This window comes from Hippocampus zosterae, chromosome 7 (assembly GCF_025434085.1).
Source record: "Hippocampus zosterae strain Florida chromosome 7, ASM2543408v3, whole genome shotgun sequence".
Taxonomy (NCBI): domain Eukaryota; kingdom Metazoa; phylum Chordata; class Actinopteri; order Syngnathiformes; family Syngnathidae; genus Hippocampus; species Hippocampus zosterae.
In genome coordinates, this window is record NC_067457.1 from 2,332,928 (window position 1) to 2,360,906 (window position 27,979).

Genomic DNA, 27,979 nt, shown 5'->3' on the forward strand with positions numbered 1-27,979 from the left:
GCCTTTCCAAAGGCAGCTACTTGTACACGCGCTGGTGCGCGCTCGGATGAAACAAAGCCTAACCGCACAAGTCAACCTCACCAAAAGAACACTCTTTTCAAATGTTCAGATGTTCTCTCCCTGGGTAGGAAAGAAAAGAGGAGGGAAAAAAAAAACAACAACAACAAAAAAAACATTTTTCCACATTCACAACTAGGTTGCCCTCCCGTAGCGCCGTTTCCACGAACCGGAGTGAATTCCCCTCCCATCGATTTTCTCCCGGCTTTCCGAGCCCCGGTGTCATCATCCTGTGCCCTCCCCTTCTTTTTTCTTCCCGTGGCATGACGCTAAAGAGGGACAGGAGGATTCACTGATACGGCCGCTGCAAAGTTTGAGATATCGATTCCGTTTTGATGCGAAAAAGAAAAACAAGCTCAAAAGACGGGCAGAGTCTTTTTGATCAGCACTACGGCGAGGCCAGTTCGTGGTGCCGATTGCGCATTGCATCGCATTGCATGGCCGGCCATTGCGCAGCCTCCAAAAAGCTATGCGGGGCCTATTAGATGCAGTGACCATAAAGGAATGGCGGACAGGATTCCTGCTGTCCGATGGCCCAGAGAAAGTGTCACCATGAGGCCTCCAACGCTAAAATGAGAAAACAAAAACAGAACGACTGATGGACAGTGCATCCATTCGTGTATTCAAGGACAGTTACAAAAAAAAAAAAAAAGAATCAAAGGCACGTAGCGTGTCGAAAAGTGTGCTTTTCACCGCGCGCTCAATTGCTGTGATGTGCATCCGTGTCCACTGGGGGCTACAATTAGCCCATCAAACTTATTCCGGCAGGGAATCCACAGCAGCACACCAATCGCCTTTTCTGGCTCTCTGAAGCCGGGGCGACTTGTCTAAGGAGGTAGCCTTTCATGTGCTGCGGCTGCGCGCCGCCCCCCCGCCACCCCTCCCCGCTCGTATTTTGCAGCCGTCAGCGCTGACGAGACGCAATTAAAATGGCGGCGGTAGCTGGTCGACGTGCGATCGACGCCAAATCGGGTAAAGGAGTGACTGAGGAAGCACCGAGAAGGATTTTGGCTAACGGTGCCTTCCCTGCAAAAAAAAATAAAAGCTGCATGTGAGCATTTATTTCTTATTCGGAGACTATTTCGCCCGGGCAGTGAACGAACGCTTGCCGAATACAATCATCCCATTTTTTGGGTGTACAATTTTCTTTCTTTTTTTTTTTTTTTAAGAATTAGCCTTTAATATGTAGCATGGGAATTCACTATTTAATTTAAATTACATAGTTTTTTTCCTTTCAGGCCGATATGTATATTAGGTGATTAAAAAAATATGTATTTTTAAAAATCACCTGATAATCAATATATTGGCCGCTAAATGAAATGATATATTCTGGACATGAACACAAATTCTCACGCGGAAAATACATCATTTTTGTTCATGGGCAAACAAACGTGCTGTTTGGGCGGGGGGGGGGGGTGATTTTGGAGTTACCATGTTTCCACCTGACGTCGGCGAGATAATCCAGCGTTACACAACAAAGGTGGACGCGAGCATGCACAGAGAGCTCGCAGGCCGTGACCTCATCTTGGCCTCGCATTTCGCCCAGAACGGGGAAGCTCCAGAGGGCCTCGGTGGCAGGCGGCCAGGTGATTACACACAAACGCGCACATTTGTATGGAGAGCGCAACAATTGCACCACTGGCAATCTGTCCTCCTCCTCCTCCTCCTCCTCGTGACACACACTCAAACACGCGCTAATGCCTGGCCAAACACAAGGACGACATTCTGTCAAGGAGGATTACAACCATTCCAACTTGACCCCCGCTTCCAGCCAGCCCGCCTCTGGCGTGACCGCGCCTGAATTTACGGCAGCGAGGCCAAAGAGCGTTTAAACAGGTGTGCGGCCCATGCAGATGCTCGGCGGTCGAGCATGTGCTTCACATTAAGCGAGCGCGGCGCGGGCCAGGGGAAGCTTGTCATTTGGCCGCCTCGTAAATTTCCCGCGTCGAGGAAGCCAATTCTGTCCGGGAGATTCTGAAATGCGCAACTCGGGAGTGAAGTGACAGTAATCTTGCTTTCATCGAGTATTTGGGAATCACGAGTGTCGACAGAAAATCTCGACCCGAACCCTCGACCCTGAACCGGAGTGGCCACTCCTACCGAGCATCATCTTATTCAAGTGTGTATGATGTGACCACAAACCGTTGCCAGCTCCCATCAACGCAACGCCACCCCGTAATTATTGGATAATGCTAATTGAACTTACTGAAAAAAAAAACAAACACCACACCAATGTTAGAAACACGACGACTGTGATTATAGCATCTTACCAAACTCTATTCAAAAGTCTTCGAGCCACGACTGACGCGATAAAAAAAAAACAATGAGCTGACTAATAGTTAAGTAGGCTGAAATGAATCGACACACAAACGTACTTTTGTGGCCGACCGGGGCCCCCTTTTGCACTGAAGCCATTGTAGCCAGCCTAACGAGTTTCGACACTTCTCAGACGCTTCACGTGTTCCAAGAATCGAGGGTTTTTGTTCTCCGGCTATTTTCGACACTTTCATAACCGGCGGCGTGAGGGCAGACCGAAAGTATCGAGCGCTCTTAAAAGATATGAATTTGAAACTAGCCAAAAAGCGCTAACGTTCGAAACGTGTACATTTAGCAAACATCCTGAAAAAGGTCTCAGCGGTTGCTTTTGTACAACACGGACAGATTTGTCAGATGCAAACATCAAGGCGCAATGAATCGAGTCGAGTAACAATGAGACATTACAAATGCGGAGGGGTGGGGGGGACAGTGTGGCTAAAACGCGGCAACAAAGCGAAGTAGTCACGCTTCAAGGGAGCATCTTCCGCGTTCGTTATTCCAGAGTCGCCCCCCCGCAAAAAAAAGAATCTGCCATAGATTGCCCCTGAATGCCAGCCACAGGCAAGGCAGCCATTCATGCCGGCGCTTGATTTAGGCACGCCTCGCTGCACGCCAATCAGCCCGGCCCCCTTCTGCATCGGCAGCCACTCGACTTGTCTGACGTTCCGACGCAAGATGGAGACACTGCCAAAAGTTCCAATTACAATAACCAGTTGGTGGGGGAGGGAGAGAGAAAAATCACAACAAATCCAAACTAGATTAGCTTGAGATTCAACATCAGCGCCATTTGCTGTCCGCTAATGAGCCCGCAGAGGAAACGGCGGCTTCGGTCCAGTTCCAATCACAAGGCCCCCCATCTTTTTCTTTCCATATCCGGCGCAACTGTCACACAAACTGGTGCCGAAGCGCGGCTCGGTTCACTCTGGGAGGGTGTTAACAAGACAAATGAATGAATAAATACGGCGCTAATGTGTTTCCGTCATGTTAATCATGAATGAACGGTAAGCCGCTTCTTTGACAGCGCCGCCGATTCCATGACAGGCTCGTTTATTCTTTCCCTGGCACGCAGTTCTCGGAATCTTTCACCGGTCCGTCGTTATTAGTTTGGACGTATCGGCCCCGATATGCCGTCAGGATTGAGCCATCAAGCACGATGATCCCTCCCTTAATCTCGCAAATCCAGCTTCTCCTTTTCACCCCGTCACACTCGCCTTACGCCGAGGGTTTGTTTTTCCTCCCCCAAACGGGATCTTCAAGTTGTTCATTTTAATGCGACTCGCTACCTGAGCAGGTGTTTGTATTTTAGATATTGTTTTCTGATATTTCTGCGCCAACTTTTGACATCTATTAATTTGGTATTTTTTATTGGATTTAAAAGAAATTTTGAGAGTAATTTTGGAACTTTTTTTGGGGGGGGCACAACGTTATCAAAATTGATGTGAAATATTTTTGCATTTCTTTTTGCAGTTTGTAACAGACATTTTGGTGGAATATTTTTTTCTGTTATACATTTTTCCAGCTAATATTTTCATGCGTTTTTTTTTTTTTTAATCAGATTGTTGGTATCATTTTAGATTTGGTTGTAGGACTATTTTGTTGACAATTACCTGAATGTTACACATGATTTATGTCATATAGTTTATTCATATTATAAAAATGTTGTCATATTTTTTGCAGGCTCGCATGTTTTTGCTAGCTATGTCATTTTTGCGATATTTTTGTCATTCTCATGTCATATTTTGGGGGTATGGGGAAGCGGTGGCGTGTTTTTTCTTTCCTAGTAAAAAAAAAAAAGCATATGTAATGTTTTGCCTCGTGCCACTCCCATTGGCAAACGCGGTATTTCTTTTTGGCAAGGCCACAATAACACCGGTAGGTTAAGGATGAGTAACCCGCCGAGCATGTGCACACCTGCACAGGTATGCAGTACGCCGTCTGATCGCATCATCGCCCGTCTCACTCAAGCGGCCAAAACTTCCAGGACAGGAACAGGAAAGCACGCCGAGAGTAAACGACGCCTCGTATCGAATTCCTTCCGAAACAAAACCTTGGCACGCCGACAACGTCTGCGACACTGACTTGGAAGAAGGAAGGGGGAAAAAAATGTATATTGACACACAGTAACAAGACACGCATCAAAACGAGTGGCAAACAAACTGGATGGAGTTCAGGTGGGTCTTTCTTGGAACTGCGGAGAAGAACAAAAGCAACCTGAAAGCATTGTTTGCGGTACACCGGCAGCGTGACGGCGGAGTAGGAGGGCTGGGGAGGGAGGGAGGATTATGACGCCAGACGCCTAAAAACAGAACTGAGCAGATACCCCGCGTCCACCCCTGCAAACGCTCCAAAGAAAAGCCCCTCTTCTTTTCTAAGGGGGCCGCAAACAAGAATTCCAGGCAGCTTAAGTACTCAAGGGAATCACTCAGCATTCCACGACAACATTCAAATTTGACTGCGACGGTGTACTCATCCACAACTTCAAATTGTTCCCGAAGGAATTCAAATCTCCCCACCGCACCCCAAAAAATAAATGTCAACGCTTGCTATACATTTTTTGTTTTGCCACCTCGACTTCAATGTGCACGCACGCACAAAACAGCAACGTTCAAGTCAATAAAACTGCGGAAAGTCTTGATGACTCGAATGCGACATCCACTGCATTTACAAGTTTGCAACTTCCGCCACAACCGAAGAAGAACCCTGACCCCGGAATGCTAAGCATTTATTGGCACAATTGACGTACTCTTTGACATTAAGCCACATGTTTTTTTTTTTTGTGTTTGTTTTGTTTGTTGTTTTCCCCGAAGGCCTGACACAAGCATTGTTAGCAAAGCCTCGGTCTCGCTTCTTCTTCACAATGATGCCCGTTCTCCCTTTTGTTCGTGCACGCCGCGTACTTTGTCTGCGTGGCTTCAGACTGCCGCGTCTTATGAAAGGCATTCACCTTCTTCTCAAAAGCTTGTCGTCTTGAAACTTCATCGAAAAGCGGGGGCAGACCTCTTGGGAATAACAAAGCGGGTCATTCACGGGGACGGAAATGTGACAAGGCCCACACATGTCGAGAGCGACAACGGCCTACGTGTTATTTTGTGGATAACTTGGAGAAAACGTCCAATAGTTAGTTGGAGCTTTTCAAACTTCATTCCTGAGAGCAATTCATTTTCGGTTTCTCCCATCCAACCCCCCAATTTAAAAAAAAAATCTAATAGGGATTGTTTTTTTTTCATGTTTGTGATATTTTGCCGTTTTTACTTCTTTGGCATAAAAAAAAAATAAAATAAAAAACGGATAACCCCCCCCCCTCGAAATAATCTCCTCATTGTATTTTACATGCGTGTCGTTTTGTCAAATGACAGGTTTTACTCCTCATTCCATCACTGCAGCCAACTTGTCATCCCCCATCCAGCCCGCCCCCGCCATCCAACCCCTCGTTGTATTCCCTCCTCCTCCTTCTCCTTCTCCTTCTGGCTGCGCCCCCGCCCTTCCCGTGCCCTCAGCCCAGTGCTAATTGCTAAATCTGTTGAACCATGCCAGAGCCAACAATGAGACACCTGGAGTTTTGTCAAAACAAGTTTCCCTGTGAAACGGCCTCCGGTGTTCATACAGTAGCACAGCCAGCCGCCGGTTCTGTTGTCACTCAACGGGCCGGCCAGCCAGCTGCCACAGGCGGCTCAAGTTTGGACTACGGCAGACGGGGGTGGGGGGAAGGGGGGGGGGGGGGGGGCGGTCGGCTGTACAGTTCGTCAACAATACATTGGATTATCGATGCCACTTTGACCCTCATTATTGACGTAAAAGCTGCGAGTAAACTGTGATTACCGCATTTTTCCAACGCCTACTTAACACCGCCGGAGGGGATTTAACGAGTTCAAGTTGTCGAAGGCCGTGACAAGCGACGCCTGCGACTCGACCCGCGTCTGACAAGCTGTCATCTGAAACTCCGGTCACGCCTTTTCCACGGCGGTCCGTGAAAAAGTGCGTTTCGTGCGACACCGATGCATACACGCGAGACAGACAGGCGAGCGAGCGGGCGGGCGGGCGCACCCAAACGCGATCCAGCCAGACCTCGTCAAACAAGTTCTAGCAAAGACGCAATCGCATGAGAGCTAAAGCCGGCCAAGGTGACACGGGGGAAAAACAGCGCCGTTTCCCTTTGTGTTTGGCTCGTCTCGTTGACATAATCAAGCGCGCTTTGTGCCTTGAAGGGCTCGTCTAGGCGACAAGGCCGCGACGAGCCAAATGATCCCAGGAGGAAGTCCCGACCGACTCAACCCCTACCGGGATTGATCTGAAGTACTCCAACTTTGAGACAAACACAAGACGGGGGGTCTTTGGTGTCCTATCGCCACCGACAAACCTATTTGTCAAGTGCATTTTGCGACAGGTGGGCGTGGAGGAGGGTCTCGCTCAGCTTGTGCTCGTCAAGCAGCGGAATGACAAACAGAGCCTTGTATATCATCCATATCCTTATGTTGACGAAGGTATTTTGGCAGGTGTGTTCTGAAGACACACGCCAACTGTTATGTATTGGGAGGGAAGGGGGGGGGGTGCACAATTGAAACGCATCAGCTGGATCACCAAGGAATGTTAAGGATGAGACAAAAAAAAAAAAAGCATGGGGGCGCAGGGGGCAAACATACAGAAAGAGAAAATATCAGATTTAGTTTGGTTATGGGGGGGGGGGGGGGGAAGCTCAAAAAGCCCAAGAAGCAAAATAACGAGAAGAAAGCAGCAGCAACTGACTGAGCAACAAGCAGAATCAAAGCAGGATTTATCATCATCATCATCATCATCATCACCATGATCCCAAGGTATCTTTTTGTTTTCTTTCAAATCAACAATTAGCAAGGGTTAATTTGGGTGGTGTGGAATAAAAACAAATCCATAAAAGTCTAGCATGATATCTTGGGGGAATTCAAAGGTCTCTCACCAAATGAAATTGGTGAAGGCTCAGATCTGACTGTCCAGGGAATTCCCAGCAGAAGGGCCCCTGAAAGGCAAAGATGGACGGTCCCAAGTCACACAATTATATGAGCTCTTCACAGACACACGCACGCACGCACGCACAAAGCGGACCAGGATTTATGCAAAAAGCAAGGCGTTCTCCTTAGAAAATCCCACACTCCCTTATTTTCTGACTTATTCAAACGACGAGCTCGTCTCTCCGGACTCGGCCTCCTCCGGGGCGCGTGTCGGAGTCGGTTATTAGAGCTTTTACAGTCAGAAAACAGCAGAAAGACGGCGCTCGTTTCTGGTTACGTCGATGTCTGTACCGGGCCGGCTCCTTGTTCCAACAATATTACACTTTTGAGTACGTTCCGGACATTTTGCTTGCTTTTTGAGAAGGAAAAAAAAAGGGGGGGGGCGGGATTCAGTGGCACTGCCGGAATTTAGATTGCAGATTTAAGTAAGATCAAATGTAAGAGTCTCACAATGGAGAAATTTGCATGTCATCTTCAAGTCCTCAAAAATTGGGCACCCGTAAATCTCCCAAAGTTGCTTGGGCCAAAATAGAAACAAAGTAATAAATCAAAGTGGATCCTCCAAAATCTATTCAAATGAATACAAAATAATCTATTAGTAGGTTTTGACCCACATCCTGCCTCTTCTTCTTCTTTTTTTTTCCAAATTCATTTGCTAAGTGTGCATATGCAACATTGGGCTACCTCGGGACATCCGCAAAAGAGCAGCACAGCCCGATCACATCTTTGTACGTGTTGTCGAGCGTGCAGCTGTTGGCGCGAGCTATCTCAGCCGGCCCTCGGGGGGGTTAAGTGCAAGTGCAAATAGAAGCCAGTGATCTCAGCGCCGAGAAAGCAACTTGTCGGATTGCTTTCGGGCACCGGAGTTGGTCAGTACACCAAAGGTTAGGTTGGCTTTTCTCGGCAAAGTTCTCTGCCCCTCAAGTCTCTCTGGCTCACTCTTAAAGGGAGCGTCAAGCCCCAAAAAATTATATTTACAGGAATAGGTTCCATGCAGCCCCACTGGTCTGAACACTGATATCACGTACGTGGAATAGAAATTAGGCAGTAAAAATCCAGCCTTTTTTTTTTCTGTCCATGTCAGCGAGCGGCCATTTTGCCACTTGTTTCTCAGAAGGGGACCTCCTAAAAACAGGTTCTCAATTGAAAGGATCAACGTGACTCTTTGAGTCATTGTTGTCTTGCTTGACAAAGTCAACACCGTGAGTGGATCGTCTACATCCAGACAACAACATCGGGCCCAATAGGGCGCCTGCCTTAAGCAAACGTCTGCGGAGGACGACGTGGAACAGATAGGCATCAACGCGTGAGCGGTCTCGGTGAGGTCCTAAGCTCGGTGCGTGGGTGGCGTCTGCTGATCACGGGGGTCATTCATTCATAAGAAAATCCCGCCGGGCCTCCCCCCTCAGTCCCGACGGTCCAGGTGCACGGCCCATTCAGACCACAGGAAGTCCCCTTGTATCCGACTGGAGAGAGAAGTGACAAAGATAAGATAAGATAAGATATCCTTTATTCGTCCCACACTGGGGAAATTTACAAAGAAAGGTGAATTTGATCCGGTAACTGTCTGTTCACTCGCTGACCTCATGAAGCAGTCACATGACCATCCAGTGCCACTCAAGAGTTCAACGTGCTTCCAATGTTAAAATTAAGGGTGCTAAAATGCTAGGGGGGTCCCGCTAGCCGTAAATATGTCCAGATTCCATCACATCCTCTTCGCTAATTATCACACACTCAAGGCGAGGGGGTTGGCAGGGGGTGTGACGCGGCGAGGGCCCTCTCCGCCCGCCCCATTTCCTGGTCCCCGGGACGCTTTCTCTTCACAGCCTCGACGACACAATGACGCGCTCGTCGAAGCGCGGTCGGGAAATGGTTAACGCTCCAGCCGGCCCCCGCTGCCAGTGAAAGGCGGCGAAACAATGGCGGCATTGTTGCCCGCTAGACGTTGATGCTGTGAGTGCGCGTGAGACTGCGTGCGTTCGTACTCCTGCCCCAATTGCGAGAGTGGCAAATTAAGACAACCAATCAGATTGTGAGTTGCTTCTACCTATGCCCACTTTCCTGTCACCAACAAATGATTTCATGGTATTACTTCTGATTAAAAAATGTTTTCAAAAAAAATATTTTCTCTAAAAAGAAGACATACTGTTAATGTGGCACTTTCCTTTAAAAAAAATGTACTTTTCTATAATAAAAAATGAACTATTTCTGTTGCTGGGGTTGATATTTCACATTCCGCAAAAAGAAATGGAAAAACTATCAATACAGCAGCGAGAGGTGACAAAGCAACAAGTGTTTTATTTCACCCTTTTCCCTGCGGCGCTGCCATTTTCTTGGAATGGCTTCCTTGAAAGAAAAAAAAAAAACCATCAACAGTTGTGGCAAAGTGTCTACAAGCTACATTTGCCAAATCCGAAACGCGTGTCCATATCGTGATAGGTTTAATTTGCAGTGGTTTCGATTTTTCGCCTGGATGGCCCCTGGCCATTTGGCTGCTTGTTAGCAACACTCTTATCTTGCTGACCAATCGGCGGCGGCGTCTTATCGCGGCGGGAGCAGCCCTGATACAAGCGCTGCGGGCGGGGCCAGGTCAAGGTGTCAGGAATGATTTCCTCTCATTTGCAAACAAAAACAAGGAAACCAGTGTTGACAGCGCTTATTGATAAGGGGAATCGCGGTGCTGAAACGACGAGGCCGGCTTGCGGTCAAGAGATTGATTGAGTGACACGGGCAGGGGGCGGCGGGGTCGACAATGAACGCAGTCCACAGGAATCAGTCCCCCCCCCCCCCATTTTTTTTTTGCTCTTCTCTTTTCCAGATGCAACACAGTTGGTATGATGCAAACCGAGGAAACATTCAATTGCACCTCCTTCGCAGTCAAGAGGTTGATAGCAGAGCAGGAGCAAAAGAAGGAGCGCCAACAATACAAGCTGCGTTTCACGTTCAATTTCATCACGCGCAGCAACGGCAACTTGTGTGTGCGCGTGATGCTGCAATGCCCCGGAGCTTTGCGTCCTGTGTGCTGAAGGGGAAAAGAACGAGGCAAAAAAAATATTAAATAAATGGGGGGGGGGGGGGGAGACCCTACTGAGTTATTTATCATCAAGTTCAAGAGTTTTTCTTGACCTAACAAAGACACCTTCAGAAATGGACGCATCAACTTGGCTACAGGGGTGTAATACGCTGAAAATAATTTCATACAAAGTGTTACACTGACTTGTACTTGATTCACTGATCGCAACCTGCGGATTTGTAGTATTCTCAAGCAATTGAGGAATGAGACACCCTCACAGTAGAGTAGTGCCGAAATATCTGCAAATGGTGATAATCCACAAACAGCAAAAACTCATGGAGATCGACAATCCACAAACAGCAAATCCTGCAAATAGCGAAAAACCACAAATGGCGAGCTTTGCCCAAAAGTAATTAGCACAGCCTGGACACATTAGCCATCCATCCACCTACTATTTGCAGCGCTTTGTCATGACGAAGGTTGCGGACGCGCTGGAGCCCTTCCCAGCTGACTCCGGGCAGTCGGCGTGGGACACCCTGAACTGGTTGCCAGCCAATCACAGGGCACACAACATACAACCATTCACGCTTAAAATCACAGCATTGCAGCTGTGATCATCGAATTTCCCCCAGGGGATAAATGATGTTGAAATATAGAGTGCAGTATTTGTCTGCAACCATTAGGGGCGCTGTTGATTCACACGGAGCCACGATGGGAGGTAGAAGAACAACGGCGACAGCAGGCTGCAACAATGGGCTGCGTGCGTGTCGATTTGTGCTTTGGCGTGACGCAGTAGCATCAGGATCCAACTTAGCATGCCGCTGGCGGCGATGCGAGAGCTGCGCGCAGCAGAGATTGTCAAAATGACAAAAAACGGCCAAACGTGTTCATTTTCCCCATGTAGCCAAACGCCAGTTTGGAGTCGTAACGCACTGCTGCCTTTTGTTTTGCACTTCGGACTGTTTTAAAGAGAAACAACAATCACAGCCACAATGATGTCAGACGCTTCTTTGTTAGTGCACAAAGGTTGCAACGCCAAGCAATAAACTTTGTTCCCGAACTCCGTTTAAAAGGAGTCATAAAAAGCGCTCGTGGAAGTTGGAAGCAAGGCCCCGTGGGCATTTCAAGCCGGATGAGTCATTTTCAAGAAAAATAAAAAGCGGGAGTATTTACCTGCCTACCACCGCTTTAAGGACTCATTTTCGGCGAGTCCTGAAATAACAGCGCAAGATAAAAAACACAAAAAAAAAGGGGACCCGCTGAACTGGCGGGTTTAAAAATAACACCAGCATTCAGCGCAAGAGAAGGAGCGACTCCAGCCGGTTTTGTTGTTTGTTTTGGGGGGGTTTTTTTCGTAATCACACTTTGTCGTCTGAATCGACCTTACCAGGGAGGCTGAGGAGTGTGCCAATCCAGAGGCAGCAATTCCAAACAATAAAATGAGAACAAATTCTGTTCTTCAACGACTGCCGGAGCACTTTCACAAATTCTCCATCTCAAACACAGAAACTTACGGTTGTTAATTTGCCAGCAACCCCCACTCTCATTGATTTTCCCTCCTGGCTGACCCCGGCGGGCGACCGCCGCCACCTCATCCTCACACTCAACCTTACTGCCGACCTCTGGAAAAAACTTTTCGCCTCTGAGCGCAAACGAAACAACGAGGCTGGAAGTGCGACCGGCTGCCTCCTTCGGTATCGACATGCCCGCGGTGGACGGATGCTTGGGCCCGGACGGCTTCTCTCGTTCTCGCCGACAAATGCCAGAGTTTTCCGTCCTGCATCTCCGCGAGGTTCGGATAATCAATGTCGGACAAGCGCCCACGCTCGGCGTTACGTCATTCCCGAGTAAGCTTATCGAAACGCTTGCACCTGCCGCGCTCCCAAAGGTTAGCGCCTCGCCAATGGAGTAAAAACGCGCAAATAAACGCAGGCATTTGTTTATTAACTCTGTTGTTGAGGGGGAGAAGACGCTGCATTTGGCTTTGGAGAGGGGGGGGGGGGGGTACGGACGGGAAGCAGTTGCTACTTACGACGATGTGTGCCGGTGACGGGGACCTGGCATCTTTAAGTGCTTGTCTACTCTGAAGACCTCCAGGTTGAACATCTAGCAGGGGCCATTTCATCTGTAGGTACTGAATGGCAGAAAGGAAACAAGAATGGAAAGAAAGGGGAACAAAACACGTTAATGCAGAAAGCAAACGAGAACAACGTAAAGTCAGACGACGACGACGACGGACATTTCTTTCGATGGCCGTGCAAAACTCAAAAACATGGATGGTGGATGGAGGGTTCGATTGATTTCACACTCGGCCATTGCCGAGATTTTTTGTGTGTGATTTTCTGCATTATGTACATTTTAACCTCAATGAAAACCGGACAAGGCTAAGGTGGAGGTTCCAACGAGCGCCACGCAGTTTGTGGCTCGGCGGTGACCTCATGTCATAAATGGGACTGTTGAGAGTCTTTTATTGACAGCCATAAAAAGGTCCGAGCGTGGCGTCTCAGCAGGCTAGACCTCCTGACGGCTCGCATAAATGATTGACTCGGCCCATATCAGACGTTTCACCCAAAGCCTTTCGCTCTTGCCTCGCCGAGTCACACGTTCGAGCACAGATAAGCGGAAACAAGGGTCATGTGAAACGTTTGTCAGAACGGGATGACACACTGGATGTCGTACTTTTTCCCAGCAAGACTATTCCTGCAGACTTTTCCCTTCCTCGCAAATCACTTTTTTTTTTTTTTTAATGTGTGTGTGTTCTGCCGCAATTCACCTGAACCTTAAAATGTCAACCTAACTGCAACCACATGACACATGACGTGCTTCAAATATGCTGACAATCAGGCAAAAAGATGTCTGGTAGAAATTTCAGGTTCTCCCCCCCCCTCACTGAAAATTGACAGTTTTGGAGATGCACGATTCTGCCTGACATCAGCGCCTTGTATGAGTAGTTCAAATTTCTTTGACCCTAAAATGGCTGCTTCAAACAAAATGGCGGTTTCTTTTTAAGGATTGGTTTCTCAAATCTTTTTTTTTTTAGGTGACTTTTCACACGCAAATCAATTGACTTTTCAAATTGACTTTAATGTCTCCTATTGAAATCTTGATATGGGCGTTAGCGTGTTCTAGAAGAAGGACCTTTTTGTTCCTTTGAGCACACTGCCTTTTTTTTGTCCAAGGAATAATATTGTACATTCCCACCATCAAGACATCCGCACGGAGAAGTTTGCTTGAGGTCGAGACGGTGTCAGACTGACGTTCCGTATAAAGCGTGAGCGCGGATCTTTGTTTATTTTTAATGCCGACCTTTTTTGTGTACGTTGCTATACAAGTGCAAGGTTAGATTAAGTATCTTTTGGGTTGCCATCCAGCAGGAGTGCCCGCTAGTGTGTATGCATGTCTGTGTGCGTGTGTGTGCATGTGTGTGTGTGTGTGTTTGAGTCAGCTCTGGTCGTAGAGAGTGTGTCACGACCCTTCCTGAGACTGTGTCTAAATCAGTTGTAATTAGCGCAGGGTTCACCGTGGGGTGCCTGCAAGTGGTCGAGGCTGGAGGGAGTTATTGACTCCATGACCACGGTTACAACCCCTGCAAAGGAGGAGGTGTGTGGGGGGTACTGTTGCCTGGTGTTTCTTCACTTCTCATTTATGACCACAAGACAGATTTTAGTGCTGGAAAGCTGTCTTTGTTTATGCTTGTTTGTATGTGTGTGTGTGTGGAGGGGGGGACGGGGGGGATGAACCGTTGTAAAAACCTGCGTTGAGGTCTGTCGAGGATTTATGGACCCCCTACACGCTGGTAATTAATTGTCATGGTGGGGCCAGGGGAGAATGATGGGGAGTGGATGGAAGGAAGTGACGGAGCGGCCATGTATGCAATGTCGCCGCCATGTTGGATGTGTCAAAGTTGCACGGTCATTGAGCACGCGTCCATAATTTGCTGATTGAAGACGTATCGACTATTTGACAAAACCAATTTCTCTTGATTACCTGTCAAGTAACAACGTTTGGCCATGACAATGTCATTTTGCAAACAGAACGGGATGAATTGGTGCCGAACTCTATGAAGTGCCACATTTGCAGAATATTGAAGCTAGCCTCCAAGCATTTAGCCTCTCTAAGTTATTAGGTTGATATAAATCATGAGTTCAATATTAGAGCAACAACGTTACATACACTGATAGCTGGAAACACTCATGAAAACATAAAATGACATAAAATTATTACTATTTTGTGCAATGCGAAATATTTTTAATGCATTTTAGTCAAGTCATATTGTCTTTCAATACTGCCGAGTTTGGACTATGGTGCTTGCGCGGGCCAGGAACGAATCCCCTGCGATGGACGCCGTTCACTCGACTTGCATTCGTTTACGGGGGAAGATCTGACATTTTCAATTTGGCGGAAGTGCCGGCGGACTGCAGCAACAACGAGCCAACGAGGAGTCTGCGCATGCGCTGTATGCTGCTGTCATCTATGCGGTAATTCAAGATGAGTGCGGGAGATGATCCAGCGAGGCCGGCGAGGCCAGCGCCGCCGCAGCGGAGGGGCAAACTGCAAAGCCGAGCGTTGGAATGTCCCGTCGGCGCATGTGCGCACATGCTCGCAAATATGTCAACGCAGCTGTAGCATGAGGACATTCTGAGGCTGGGTGAAGGTGACACCCTCTCGAGAGTGGCACTGGGTTGATTTCTGGGGGGGGGGGGCATGTCCAAACAAGTGGCCCCACTTTAGCTCGCCGATTGCAAATGTCCTCGCGCACTAATCTCTCCTGCAGCTTTTACATGCATGCCAAAGAAAACGGAGCCCTGGCAAGCGCCGGCTTTTCCGACCAACGCCCCCTCCCCCCTTTCCCCATCCCTCTCTCCCTCCATCAACGGACACACTGCCTGGGCTTGAGTCGGCCGCAACCTCTGACCCGTCTCTGCTGCTCCCAAGCCCCCGCCGGCTGCCCCCCGCGCCCCCCTACGCCGCAACCTGAAAACTCTCCCGCTATGAGGGGGGCCTCCTGGGTAACTCAAGAGCCATTCCAAAGTGACAAATTGCTGCAGAGTTCCAGGATAACTCTCTCGTCTCCGCTTGTCTCTCTTCCTGCACTCCCGCCCCTCCTCAAACAACCCCCCACATGCTAAGAACCACCCAGATTGCTCCTCTCTCCCCTTTGCAGCCCATTCCCACCCCCCTTTGCAAGGCCACCCCTTCTCGTCACCCCCAGCCGGCCCCACAACGGAAGCTGAATGACTCAATTGTCTCTGATGAAGTGAAAGACAACGGGGTCCTCCAAATCATTGTATCGCAATGAACTCAACTCCCGCCGGGGTAAATTTTTCACCCCAGGCAAACCAAAGCTTTTTGGTGGGGGTTGGAGTTGGGATTATTTCTGGTCTTCAGCCTATTAAAAGAAAGACTTTTAAAAGGCAAAAGTCTTGAAATAGCTTGGGTGCTGGAAGCAATCATTTGAATGACCATGAGTCCAAGTGACACGTGTGTGTGATGACACACGTGTCGAAATGGGTGTGTTAGTCTTTCACAGAAGCCAAAGATTTCTTCAAAATTCCAGTGAAGACCAGCGCATCTCGGGATTTGTGTGGAGTCCTTACCTATTTATGTTGGACGAGCCATTCACTTTCCCATTCTCTCTGGAATGGCCGTTGCTCGTTTGTGCCTCGATCAGAATTTATTTGCGGCCGGCAGATTTATTGACCGAATGATTGATGCCGTTTCACTCATTCAAGTGCGGAAAGGCCAAGTCTTTGGAAAGTTCTTAAAAACAAACCATTTACTTTTCCACCATTTTTTTTTTCTGTCAATCAAGTTGCCACCTGATAAATTGCATCACACGACCGCTGAAAAAAAAGCCAAAGCGCATCGCGTTCGTTGTGGGATTACGAGTAAACGCTAGCTAGAAATTCAGTTTCGCTCTTCGGCAGGGGGGTTGGGGGGGGACCGTTGGACAGACGAGGGGTCCGACAGGCGGCAGCAACGTTCGGGCGCAAGAGGAAGGGGTGGCGGGGTCAGAAACGGACAAATAGCAGCTTGGGTTTACAGTCAGCATATGGATGTTGTGTGTGGCGACGGGACTGCAGCAGAGCTCCAATCCATCTGTCAGACATGGCCGACCATAAATCATACACGATTGTGCGGAAAATTCCGACTTGCGCAAATTAGACACACCTGAAAGCCGCATTTGGAAATACTTTTGGTAAAAGAAGCCCAGAAAAAAAAAACAACAAAAAAGAAACACGCTCGGAGATGGGATTGACATCATGCAGATTACGCTCAATTAAACCGCTGGCGCTTTAAAGAGCTTTATTAAAGTCTGACGAGCTAAAAACGAGTTTGAGAAGCCCATTAAAAAGAAAAGCCATGTGAGTAAACTACCGGCGGATTAACGGATTAACCCAACTAGTTTGACTCCAATCTGATCCCTCTAAAAGCAGCCAGGCCGCGTCTTCACTTGATCTGTTTGCAGTAAGAGTCTCTTCTTGGGAACAGGTGGAAGGCAAGGCGCAAACAACAGTTGTTGAGGATGGCACACTTTAATTTGCTGCGCGACAGAGGGCAGCGGAAGCTTAATTCTTCCTCGTTGGAATCCCCCCCGGGGTTGAAAAACAAATGCGGGGATACAGATGTTTTTGGAGAGGTCACTGGATGAAACTCCGGCGCAAGAACACGCAACGCGGGCAGCTTGGGCCTACTAATACACATTTTATGAGTAAATATTGGAGCGGAGGAAAAAAATAAAAAATACGCCCCACCTGCATTGATAGCCGGAGGCCATTCGCAAGCAGGAAAATAAAAGGCGGAATACGGGAAGGCCTGGGGTTTGCGTGCCCTGCGGCGGGAACGGGTCCAGCGCGGCGATATTCACTCCACTTGGGGGATTGAGGGGAGGAGCTTGACCGGACTCTTAACAAATCAACGCGAATTCTGACGGGCGGTGCCCGCGCGGCCTCCCCCCCGTCTCATGACCAAACGTCGACTTGACTCGCATTTTAAAACCAACGCGCGAGTGTCAAACTGCAATTTTTAAGTTGCAGCAACCTCAGATATTCTTTCGCCGTGTGGGACTTTTATATTCGTCACTTGGAATCTAACCACGGGCCGACAAAGGTTTGTTTTTTTGCTTTCAGGTCAATCTTCTGCTTCTCATTACAACAAAAAAATGGAAAGAGCAAGAAATGGAGACTTTTTTTTCCTTTTTCAGGTGAAAGAAGTCAACATTTTGTTTCAGCAGAAGAGGGAAGTCGGCTTTAAAAACATCTGGCAGCGAATGAGTTGGTATTTGTCAACTTGGTCATTGAACAGCCAAGAGAAGACATGTATACCACTTCCGTCACAATATCTCGCATGATTTTGTTCCAGAAAACGTTTCCAAACTCAGCACACTCGATTAGTGGTTGTGTGTCATGCTTGGCATGTCTGCCTCAAAGAAAGGCGATCCGGGTTTCATTCTGCGCTGGAGTTTCCAGGTCCCCAAAAACACGATTCTTCGCTTAACTGGACAGGCGAAATTGTCAATAGGTGTTAATGTTTGTCTCTATTTGCTCTGCCATTGACTTGGTGACCAGTTGGGGGTGTCCACTGCATTTAGTTTTTTTTTATTCTTCTTTTTTCTCTCCCTTGTTTTAAGACTCCGTCAACCAACACTTGACCTTTGACCCGGCCTGTCATGGATGTTTATCCTGCTCCCTTGAACATTGCTTCATGAGATAAATACAGTTTCTGCTCTTGCGCTGTTGACTTAATAGGTGTGGACAAATGTGCGAGTCAAAAACCGACCCCGGTGACCAGTAAATGGTGAGGATTACGCAACTGCTTGCTACCTTGTAAAAGAAGTTTAAAAAACATCCACAAGAAAAATGTTGCAGAACGACGGTGAGCTTGCTGGCTATTCTCAGTTCTACAGCGCAAACGTACTGAACCATTAATCTGAGCGACAGAAAATGTTGCAATGATGACGTTAGCCATGTCGGAATTTTCCCCATTTTCAAATCAATTTACCCGTTAAAATGAAAATTACAGCTGCACTCGCAAATCCCGTGACATCATCGGGAAGGTCAATTCAGATTTCTAAAATAGTTGAAGTGGATTTGACGTGAAGATCCAGTGACAGAACTTGGCTTGAGCGCAATCTTTCACCTTCTCCATTTGACTCCTAGGAGTCCGCAGTGTTCCATTTCTTCAAACCCTTCCCTCCCCCGGTCCGCCTTCCCCCTCATCCCGCGCCATCAGGAGTATCTTGGCCGCTCTATAAATAGCGACGGTGAGGATGGAGGGCCAGCAGGAGATGGCGAGGCTTCCATCAGCCTGACTAATGAACAGGCCTTCCCTGGCAAACCTTTAGCATTGGGCGCCGCTGTGGAGCCTCTTTTTAAGATGCTTCCTACTCCAACAAGAGTCGCGCTAGCTGTTCATCTGTTTATCTTACGGGCAACCAGTTCAGGGTGTGGTCTGACCCTCCGCCCGAAGTCAGCCGGGATAGGCTGCGGCAAGCCCAATGATCGGGATAAGCGGTGCTGAAATGGTTGAATGGATGCTAACCAAAATGCCTATCCAAAAATATTTGCGTCATCCTCCCCCTCAGAACATTTTTGGGGGTGTCATCCGGCTAATCGACCGACAATCAACGTACAAAACTTCCAGCGAGCCAAACAAATGGCACTTGTGCTAACGGACAACGAAGGCAACGACAATCTTTTGGAGTCATCTTCCTCGAAAGCTGGCCAACAATAATAAAATTACACTTGAGGGTGCCAAGTCTTCAACTCTTTTTAGCTCCAGCGCGCCAGACATCAGTTGTCGTTTTTCTGGCATTGGATGAACACCCTTCACATTGTGAAAAGGGATCATAAACGGGTCCCTCGGCTCGCCTGCCGACTCGTGTTCCTTTCCGGCGTGCAACTCGCAATCTACCTGTGCTAACACCGCAGAAACTGGATTTACTGGTCCGCCATCAAAAAGGCCGTCGCATTCGGCAATTCGAAGTGCCTGAGAAACCCGCTGGAGTTCAGCGCAGAAGCATTAGAAATAAATAGAAACATGATGTTGCCTGAAGCCATTTTCCCAAACTGTATGTGGTTCAGCAAAATGTCCGGCCAACAATGTAACGCAGTCTTCATACATATTCGTTCTGTCCCTTTGGGTACCTTGTAACGAGGTTCGACTGTATTATAGTCACCGCGGCTCGACTTTTTATTGCATTTAATTCGCAGTTATGTTCACAATACTTTCAACTATTCAGATTGAAATCTGTAAAAAAAAAAAAAAAAAAATCTCGCGTGGGTTGTAGCGCTCTTCCGTGAATCACGCTCTTGGATTGTCCGCGCTCTACCGCGCTGATTGGACTGACCTACGAGATGGTCCGTCTGCTTTTTGGCGAAAGGCAAGGCCAGGGGGGGTTGGGAGGAGGTCGGGCAACCCTTATCATAAGCTCATCGCGAAAGACGGGGATGGGGGGGGCGAGTTAAAAAGGTGAAGCGGCAACTGAGCTCAGCTGAGGGTGTGAAATGCGCAGCGCCCACAGTCTGCCGTTATTTGTTATAGCGCTACGAGGAGAGCTGCCCTTGATGTTTTTTTTATTCTATCTGTTGTTTTTTTTTTTTTTTTGTTCTGCGAGAGTTCGCTGTGAATTAGTTAAACGGCAGACGGGATATAAGGAAGCTGCTCCTCACAGGGGAGACAATGTGTGCACTCTCAGGCTTCAACAAAGACTTCCGACACGCCGGGAACGCCGCCGCGCACTATCACACCAATCCACCTACACATATTCATCAATCCCAAAGTATCACGCAGGAGGCACCGCGTACACACACAGGCAATTAATCCTCACAAAAGCAACGTTCCGAGCGGCAAACAAACGTTTTTTTTTTTTTTTTTTGTCTCGTCGGCACCTGAAAGTGCACCTGGAAGCCGTCCAGCCTGAATATTCATGATTTGAGAAATGATGCATCACAACTCGAGTCCCAGTCAAGTTCTGGATTTATAAACACATCATTCATCAAAGGATTCATTTTTAGCGTTGCGTCGCTCGCATCGTGGCGCAATCAAGATGTTTGGCTGGCACTTTGATTCTCGGTTGGTCTTTTCCGTTCAAATAAAATTCTGCACGCAAGCACTTGCTTGGTTTGGCATCGTCCAACCTCAAAACATCAACTTCCCAACCAAGGTCACACAGGACTTTTTTTTTGTGGAATTCTTTTTATATCAAACATGATCAAAACATTTTTTTCCACATGGTAGCACAACGACCAGTGATCAATTTTTTTTTTTTTGCATAACATGCCAATTATTGACGAATCCAACAGAACCACAAAAATACTAGAGTGAGACTAATTGACTTTCTGTGTGTTACAATTATTAAAATAGAGTCCATATTCTACGCCCCCCCCCCCCCCCCCCACCTCCACCCCTTTCCCACTTCGGTATCTTCAGGCCTCGCATTGAGTACCCCCCACCACCCGCACCCGCCCCTGGACAAAAATCCCACGCCGAAGATAACGTGTCAATAATGAGCTCGGGCCATCTATTGATCAGCTTAATTTTGCATCTATTAGCAAGGGAACAGTTTGCTCCGGGGGCGAGGGAAGCTGGGCGCTAACACGCACCGACAGGCTAGATAGAGATCATTACAACTGATGTTCACACACACACACGCACACACACGGATGCCGTGACTGACGTGGAGATAAGGCAGCAGAAGCCGGCGCACGCCTCCCCGCACACCGAGCTAATGATACACCAAAACATGCGCATGTGCTCAAGTCTATCAAGGAAGCTGCAGCGGGGAAGAAGAAAAGCAGGCCACACTGCTTTTTTTTTTTTTTTTTTTTGTCGTTGTTGCTAATTGGCACAGTCAGACAAGGAAGCTCATATGCAAGAAAGAGAGCGAGAGCGAAAGTGAGAAAAAGCGTTTAGCGGAGCACCTTGGCTGGTCTCAACTCATTTAAATACTGGAAAAGCAAAGCGGAGTCAGTCTGCGAGCAGGATTTAGTGGCACTCACTGTGGGGGAATAAAGAATTTTGCTTCCCTTGTGGACGCGCCATCGGCTCCTCTTTTTAAATCGTGGCACGGGGACAGACTAATTCCTGGTTCATGGCGGCGAATGCTCACAAGTGGAGCATTTCGATTCTGTGGTGGACCGAAAAAGTGAAACCAAAATCTCTGCACCCAATCTGCATGAACAGAAACTTTGGCAAACATCTGCTAAATATGATGGCGGGACATGGAATATGAGAAGACAGAGGGTGAAATTCTCATTCAAAACTGTGTGCTCTTATTGGGATATTTCCCTCACTTCTGGCAGGTGTGATGAAGGCAAGGGGGAGATTAATTCCCGGAATAACTACGTTGCGATTCCCCTCCTGCCACAACGGGCCTCACGCTTGGCATTGATGCAACCGCCTGAAATATACAGGAGGAGGTTGCCCTTTCTAACCACGCAGGCCAGACAGCAATACCTTTGTGGACGTCTGAAATTTACGCGGGGAGGAGGTCTCGCATCGCGCAACCTCGACTCGATGGAGGCGAGGTCGGAGGTATTAAAAACCTTGGCGAAAAACAGTTTGTGTTTTTCGGGTTGTCAGCTGAGAAATGCAGCAGAGGGATCGAGGGAGCGGCGGGAGGGTGTGTAGCATTGGGGGTGTGCAGGGGTGGTGGTGGGCTAGAGGAGGAGAGGAGCTGAGGGGTGCAGGCTGGTTGTGGTGGTGGTGGGGGGAGGCAAAAGCCCTCAGCCAAGCCATCAAGTTGAACATTGAACTTCACAGTAGTAGCTGCCTTTCTGTGCCGCGGCGTTTGATGTTACCTCCAAAGCAAGCGATCAAAGGCTTTGGAGTGTGTGGCGTGGGGAAGTCCCAAGCTCTTAGCCTGCCAGCTTGTGATATATGCAAAGAGCTCAAATAAAATCAATACATCAATAAATAAAATAGAAAAACGAAGGAAAGAATCTCATACGACGTCGACGAGAAGAACGCGTTGCCACCGGCCGCTTGCTTGCTCCGCGTTTGGATGGTGACAATGGAGCAAACGCTAGCGAGGACTGCGGCTGCAGGTGAGCGCTGTTGACTTGAAAAGAAAACGACAGCATGCTCGCCATTAGCCAACCCCTCAATGACTCTACATTTTAGGTGACATTTAAAAAAAAAAAACACGGAATTACAGGATTTAATTGATAGGGGGCTATGGTATGTGAGAGAGGGTGGGGGCGGGGGGGGGGTTGCTGGTGTGACAAGTCCCTCCGAAGCTCCCTTCGTCACGTGCTGAGAGACGGAACTGAATATCGAGAGCGCCGTTTAAAGGCAGGACTGCGGTAAACAAACCTTGGTTGTCTCAATGGAGCGCAAACATACACGTGGACTCAGCTGCGCCACAGTGTTGCGAGAGGTGTGCACGAGAATTGACACACACACACACACACACACACGCACACACACACACCCTTTCCCCAAGGCTGTAGGATTAAGAGGTCCAGCTGGCTGACAGCAAGCCCCTTCCTTCCCACGTATCCTGTCAGCCCGGCTTCACCCCACCCCTGCAGAAGCCCGGGGTCTGTGTGCCAGTCAGCTGGGCCGAGCGTGCTAGCACGACACACACCTGATTTTAAGGCACATCATCTCGCGTATCATTTCAGGAGGCGGGGCGGTCTGCGGCGCATGAACGTCGCTCGATTGATGGCGAATCGGTAAACTGAGCCCGGGAGCCTTGGAAACCGTTGAAAACATTAAGCTGGGTGTCCTCAACGCAAGCGACTGGATACGTTCCCACGCTCAGATGGTGAGGTCATATCAACCCCCCCTCCCCCCCTACGTGAGTTACATGAAGTCATCTTTCCTACGAGCTTGACACCAAATCCTGATCTGGCCGGCTTCGGCGGTGTCCACGACGTCATCGTGCGACGTCTTACGCGGCGTGACGGCGTCAAAGGCTCATTTTGCGGCGGTCTTGCTTAGCATCTGCAGCCGGAAACGAGCACGGAGCGAAGATTTACCGTCGAGCAATCAATGGACTGGAGCAAGGCAATCCAAACGGGGCTGGAGTAAGGCGGTTGGTTCTTCAGATGGTTTCAATAAAAATGACGCACTGATGAGTCACGTTAGCATGAATTACACCAAGCGTGGCTAATACTCTCAGCTAAAGCCGTACGCGAGGAACCGTAGCGGCCTCGTTAACGGACACCCTCCAACAATAAAGATGCAAAGCGGAAGAAAAATAACAATAAAAAGCCCACTGTGCTGCGCCGAACCAAAGGGAACTCCGACGGCCTCGTCGAAGCAAAGGAATATTCCTTGAGGAGCGGCGAGCATCCCAACGAGAGCCTTTTCCTTTCACTAGCATTGTCATTTCAGTCTTGCGCTCATAAATATGGATCGCAGAGTCAGAGGTGAGAACTTCCTTATTACCGAGCCCGGCATGAGCGACGGGGCCTAATATGAGAAAGTTTCGGCGAAGACACAACACGAGCGGCACAAAAGGTTGCGAGCACGACCACGGAACGCAAAGGCGCCCAACTTGGAGCTGGCTTGCTTGAATATATCCCTAATGAGAGCAGAAGAAGAAAAATAATTGATCTATCCGGCTACCCTGATGCTGTTGGCGCAGCGGAAAGGGGGGCAGGGGGGGGGGGGGACAAGGTGTACGGAAAGAATAAGAATGAGGGAGTGAGAAATGGGCAAAAGGAGAAGGGGGAAAGAAATCACTATGATGACACGTAAGTGCAAAGAGCGATTAAGGATTTACTTTCAAAAGGACTCCCATTGATCTTTTTTTTGATAGACCTGCAATAAATCAAACTGGATTGACTCGCATGAGAACCGGGCCTAATCCTCCAGTCAGATCCGGGAGAACTCCGACCAAACCAGCTGTTAATTTAGGCTTTGCGAGATAAAGAAGGAGAAATCCAACCTGATGTACCCGAGGGCAGAGGCTTACATCATCTCTGTAAAGCAATCAACTTATTGCCAGTTTGGAGAGGTAATCAGAGCGCGTACGCAGACGGAGCGAGGTGGCAGGGGAGGCGTTTCCAAAGGGAGTTTGAAGGCTGCGAGCGTGTTGAGAAGAGGAACAACTTGAGGCATGCTGGGGAGACGTCATGATGGATTTTTTAGTATGTTTAAAAAAATGTTGTTTTTTTTAATATGCTGACATCATTTACAACCTGGGGCAGCATGATGGGCCAAGTGGTTAGGGGGTCAAATCTCAGCTTCGGCCGTTTTCCCGCGCTGGGGTTGATTTTCTCATCGTAGTCCGCAACGCCTGACTACCCTGAGGATCTCACCCCCGGCCGGGCCTCCCATCCCACCTCAAATCGGGTTCCTGGCTGCCACGAGGCCGCCGCCGCCGCCGCAACCTAACGCAACCATAGCAATTTCAATGGTTATTTTTGGTCCGGCGGAACCAGAGGGATGTTGTTCCTCCCCGAAAGAACGGGACGGGCTGCAGTTGCAAGGCACAGACTGAAGCGCGCTAATGTCTCTTATTTCTATTGACTGGAATCGGACCGACGCAGGGGTGTCGGCTCCTCTTCACCGCGTGTCACCGCGACAGCGGATGCAGAGGATAAGGCTTGAAAACTCCCGAGCGCCGCCGCCCGCCGCGCTCACGCTGACACAAAGACTCATTAGCTCGCCATCTTTTCCCCCCACCACCACCACACCACCACCACCACCCTCTGTCTTTAATGTCCTGTTTACGCTGCAAAAACAACCAGATCAGGCCTGAAATCCAATAACGGAGCTTTGCAGGGCCCTTTACGCCGACCTGGCTGGAGTGCTGAGGAGAAGCAGGCCTTGTAGTCTCTGGACGCTGTCCAAAAAGATAAACCAACGCTCGGGAGTCCGTACAAAACCACGCATATAATGAGGAGTTAAAACGGCAGTCGTCGTCGAGGCTATCAACGCATCTCGCGGACACGCTCGGTCAAGCTTTCGTCTCAACCATCAAACCCAAGACGGGGCGGAAAAACATTTCATTGTAAACGTGTCGTCATCCAATGCAATTTTTTTTTTTTTAACTTTAAATCTTTGGCTACTGGCACCCACCAGAATCTCCCTTGATGGCCCCCAAGGTCACATTTAATTACAGAGAGTATTAATCTCAACCGGACAGATGGCAAGCAGGCTGCCTCTCAATGACTTTATGCCCAATTGAATCATTAAGCGGGGTGATTCGCTAAATCACGGCATGGCCCATGGGCTGGGGTGGGTGGGCTACAAGTGGGGTAAAAAGACCCGAGTCACAAGGGCAGGTGTGCCTCTTGTTTGTCAGAGTTGAGAATACAAGGCCATGACTGTGTGGCGATTTGGAGGGCGGGGGGGACGTTTGGCACTGATCGCTGCGGTATTTAAGACAAAAAAAGCAAAATAAATAAATACCGACTATAACCAGAGCGGGAGGGCTGATGTGGAAGCAGTCGGCTCCAGGCGGCCCATCCGAGCAAACCGCATGGCAAGGCCGATTCCAAACATGAGGAAAACGATTGTCTCCTCGCCGTGCGCCAAGAAAAGTGCGATTTGCTGTGGTTAGCGGGGGTCGATTTTATGACAACCATTTGTCATTGGGGAGCAATCCCACTGGCTTCCAGATACCCGCCCCCCCCCCTTGAGTGGAAGCAGTCCCATAGCAGCATCCACCCATGCTGATGCCTCAATCATCATTTTGAAGCAATTAGAGGTTGACTCTCTCCGGCGTCTCCGACCGCATCTCGTCGTCTCGCCAAGGACGTCGAGAAGCCAACAAAGGAGACTCTCATGGAGTCGGGGGCCAGTTTTGTCAATTCATTTGTCGCTCAAATGTCAGCGGGGGCCTCTTTCTGCCTCAGCCGCAGAATATCTCAACCGTGCCGACGGTCCAAAAATACGTGCGGAATTCCACGCGTGTTCTCCAGGTGACGTTTTTTTTTGGGGGCGGGGGGGGGGGGGGGGGGTTGAAAACGATACCTTGAATATTTCTGCAACTGAGCGGCACAGTGTGAAACTAAACCCAGCGGTAGTGAAAACCATTTGTCCAACTGGCGACCCGAGTGAGACTGGCATCCCGCCACTAACTGGGAACAGTTGTGTAAAGACCGCTGGCCCCACCGATGAAACTCGATCCGCAGGGGCGTATCGAAAACTTCCACAAGTTCTCCTTTTTCCGAGTCGGGGCAGGGAATTCCTCCTGACTAAACACGGCAGAAAACAGTTGTTCTCTCTGGAGATTGGGCAAGCACTTTGGGCGGCAGCTCGCAGACGAAATAGGGGCGGGATGATGACATATGCACATGCAAAAGTTACGGGGCTGGATTTTCACACTCCCGAGGATGGGGAGGTGGGGGTTGGGGGGGGGCTTCCTGGGGCAGCCAAGAGACCATTAGGTGGCTCCAAAAAGGTGGCTCCAGCTAACTTCCGCTACGGGGATTCATTGGAGTCTTGTTGTTCCCGTCCGGCTCCTTCGCAGTCAAGGAGGGAATTCAAGCCGAGGCCTCCGACCCGAACTTGACCGCGAGCCTTAAGTCCTTCCCCAGCTGCGGCGCGTCAAGCCTGAGGGACAGCGACCGGCACCTGTCTTCGACAAGTCTCCGCATTCACAACCCCCCCCGGCCGGCACGGTTTCACGCGGAGGCCGGACGGAATTTCTGTCAGGTGACAAATGCGAAGTTTGAAGCTTCCCTCGACACGGGCACTGCGCTAGCCACTCTTTTTTGATTTTTTTTTTTTTTTTGCAACTGCTAAGTGATTAGACTCCGGCGAATGATGGACGAATTTCAGCGACTTCCGCGTCCGGGTGTCATTCGTTTTGTCCACCAAGGAAATTCCTTTCGCGAGCGACGGGCATCTCTCTCACGTTCCGTTAATCCCTCCGCGGCCTCTCCCGGCGCCGCGTCCATCCACGCCGGCGAGACGCCCCCCCCCCCCCCGCCCTCCCCAGCGTGACTAATGTGCCCTGCACTCGTACATCACCCCACAAATTGGCCAAATGAATTAAGCGCGGACCCTGCTGAGCTTTACGGGCTTTAAATGGATTTCCTCCACTGCGGGTCTGCCCAATAATTGCATTTATCCATCTTGTTGAAGGCGGGTTTACACACTCGCAAAAGATCACGCCAATCCCCTGGAAACATTTTCCGCTCTGGCGGCCGGCGTGCTCCAGACATTTGTCATGGGATCATAACGTGCTAATTCAAACAACAATTAGCTCGACGACCGGACCGTACGTCAATGTCGAGCTCTTCGATGGGCATCGAGCGCGTGTTTAGTAGTAGGGGTCATCGCAACACTTGGGAATGTTTGAAGAGGCGTCCATTAGACACTAGAGGGGGGTAGGAGATGTGGGGATGGGGGGAGCAAAGGACAATTCAACTATGTAAACACGGCAGCTACTTCCTTCCCTGCGCTCCTGAAACAAGCCACTGTTCAAACAGTGGATATCGCATTCTTGCGCAAAGGAGCCGACACCAACCAACGCCTGCCCGGATCGTGACGGATCGGGAGAAGGGCGACAAGAGCGACGGCTTCCGGATTCCGGTCCTCGGAGCGCGAACCCGGGGAGTCGGTCGTCTCCTCCGTCTTTTGTGACGAACCGGAATAGGGGCAAGCGTCGGCGGCCAATAAAGATAGGCGGGCGCCGTAAAAAGTGAAG

At 49.2% G+C, this 27,979-nt stretch overlaps 1 protein-coding gene across 35 annotated transcripts in view; it reads right to left on the bottom strand.

Annotated features, from left to right (window-relative positions):
- Window positions 1-27,979, bottom strand: part of tcf7l2 (transcription factor 7 like 2) — a 76,475-nt gene that overhangs the window by 39,517 nt on the left and 8,979 nt on the right. For 22 of the 35 annotated variants that reach the window (XM_052070840.1, XM_052070842.1, XM_052070807.1 and 19 more), the window contains exons 4-5: window positions 12,401-12,502; window positions 7,304-7,363 (exon numbers count right to left, since the gene is read on the bottom strand). The exons of 5 other annotated variants lie outside the window; for them this stretch is intronic. In XM_052070840.1, the coding sequence (XP_051926800.1) occupies window positions 7,304-7,363; window positions 12,401-12,502 (162 nt within the window). The remainder of the gene's footprint in view (window positions 1-7,303; window positions 7,364-12,400; window positions 12,503-27,979) is intronic. 8 more of the 35 variants (XM_052070821.1, XM_052070815.1, XM_052070823.1 and 5 more) reach the window with 1 other exon arrangement.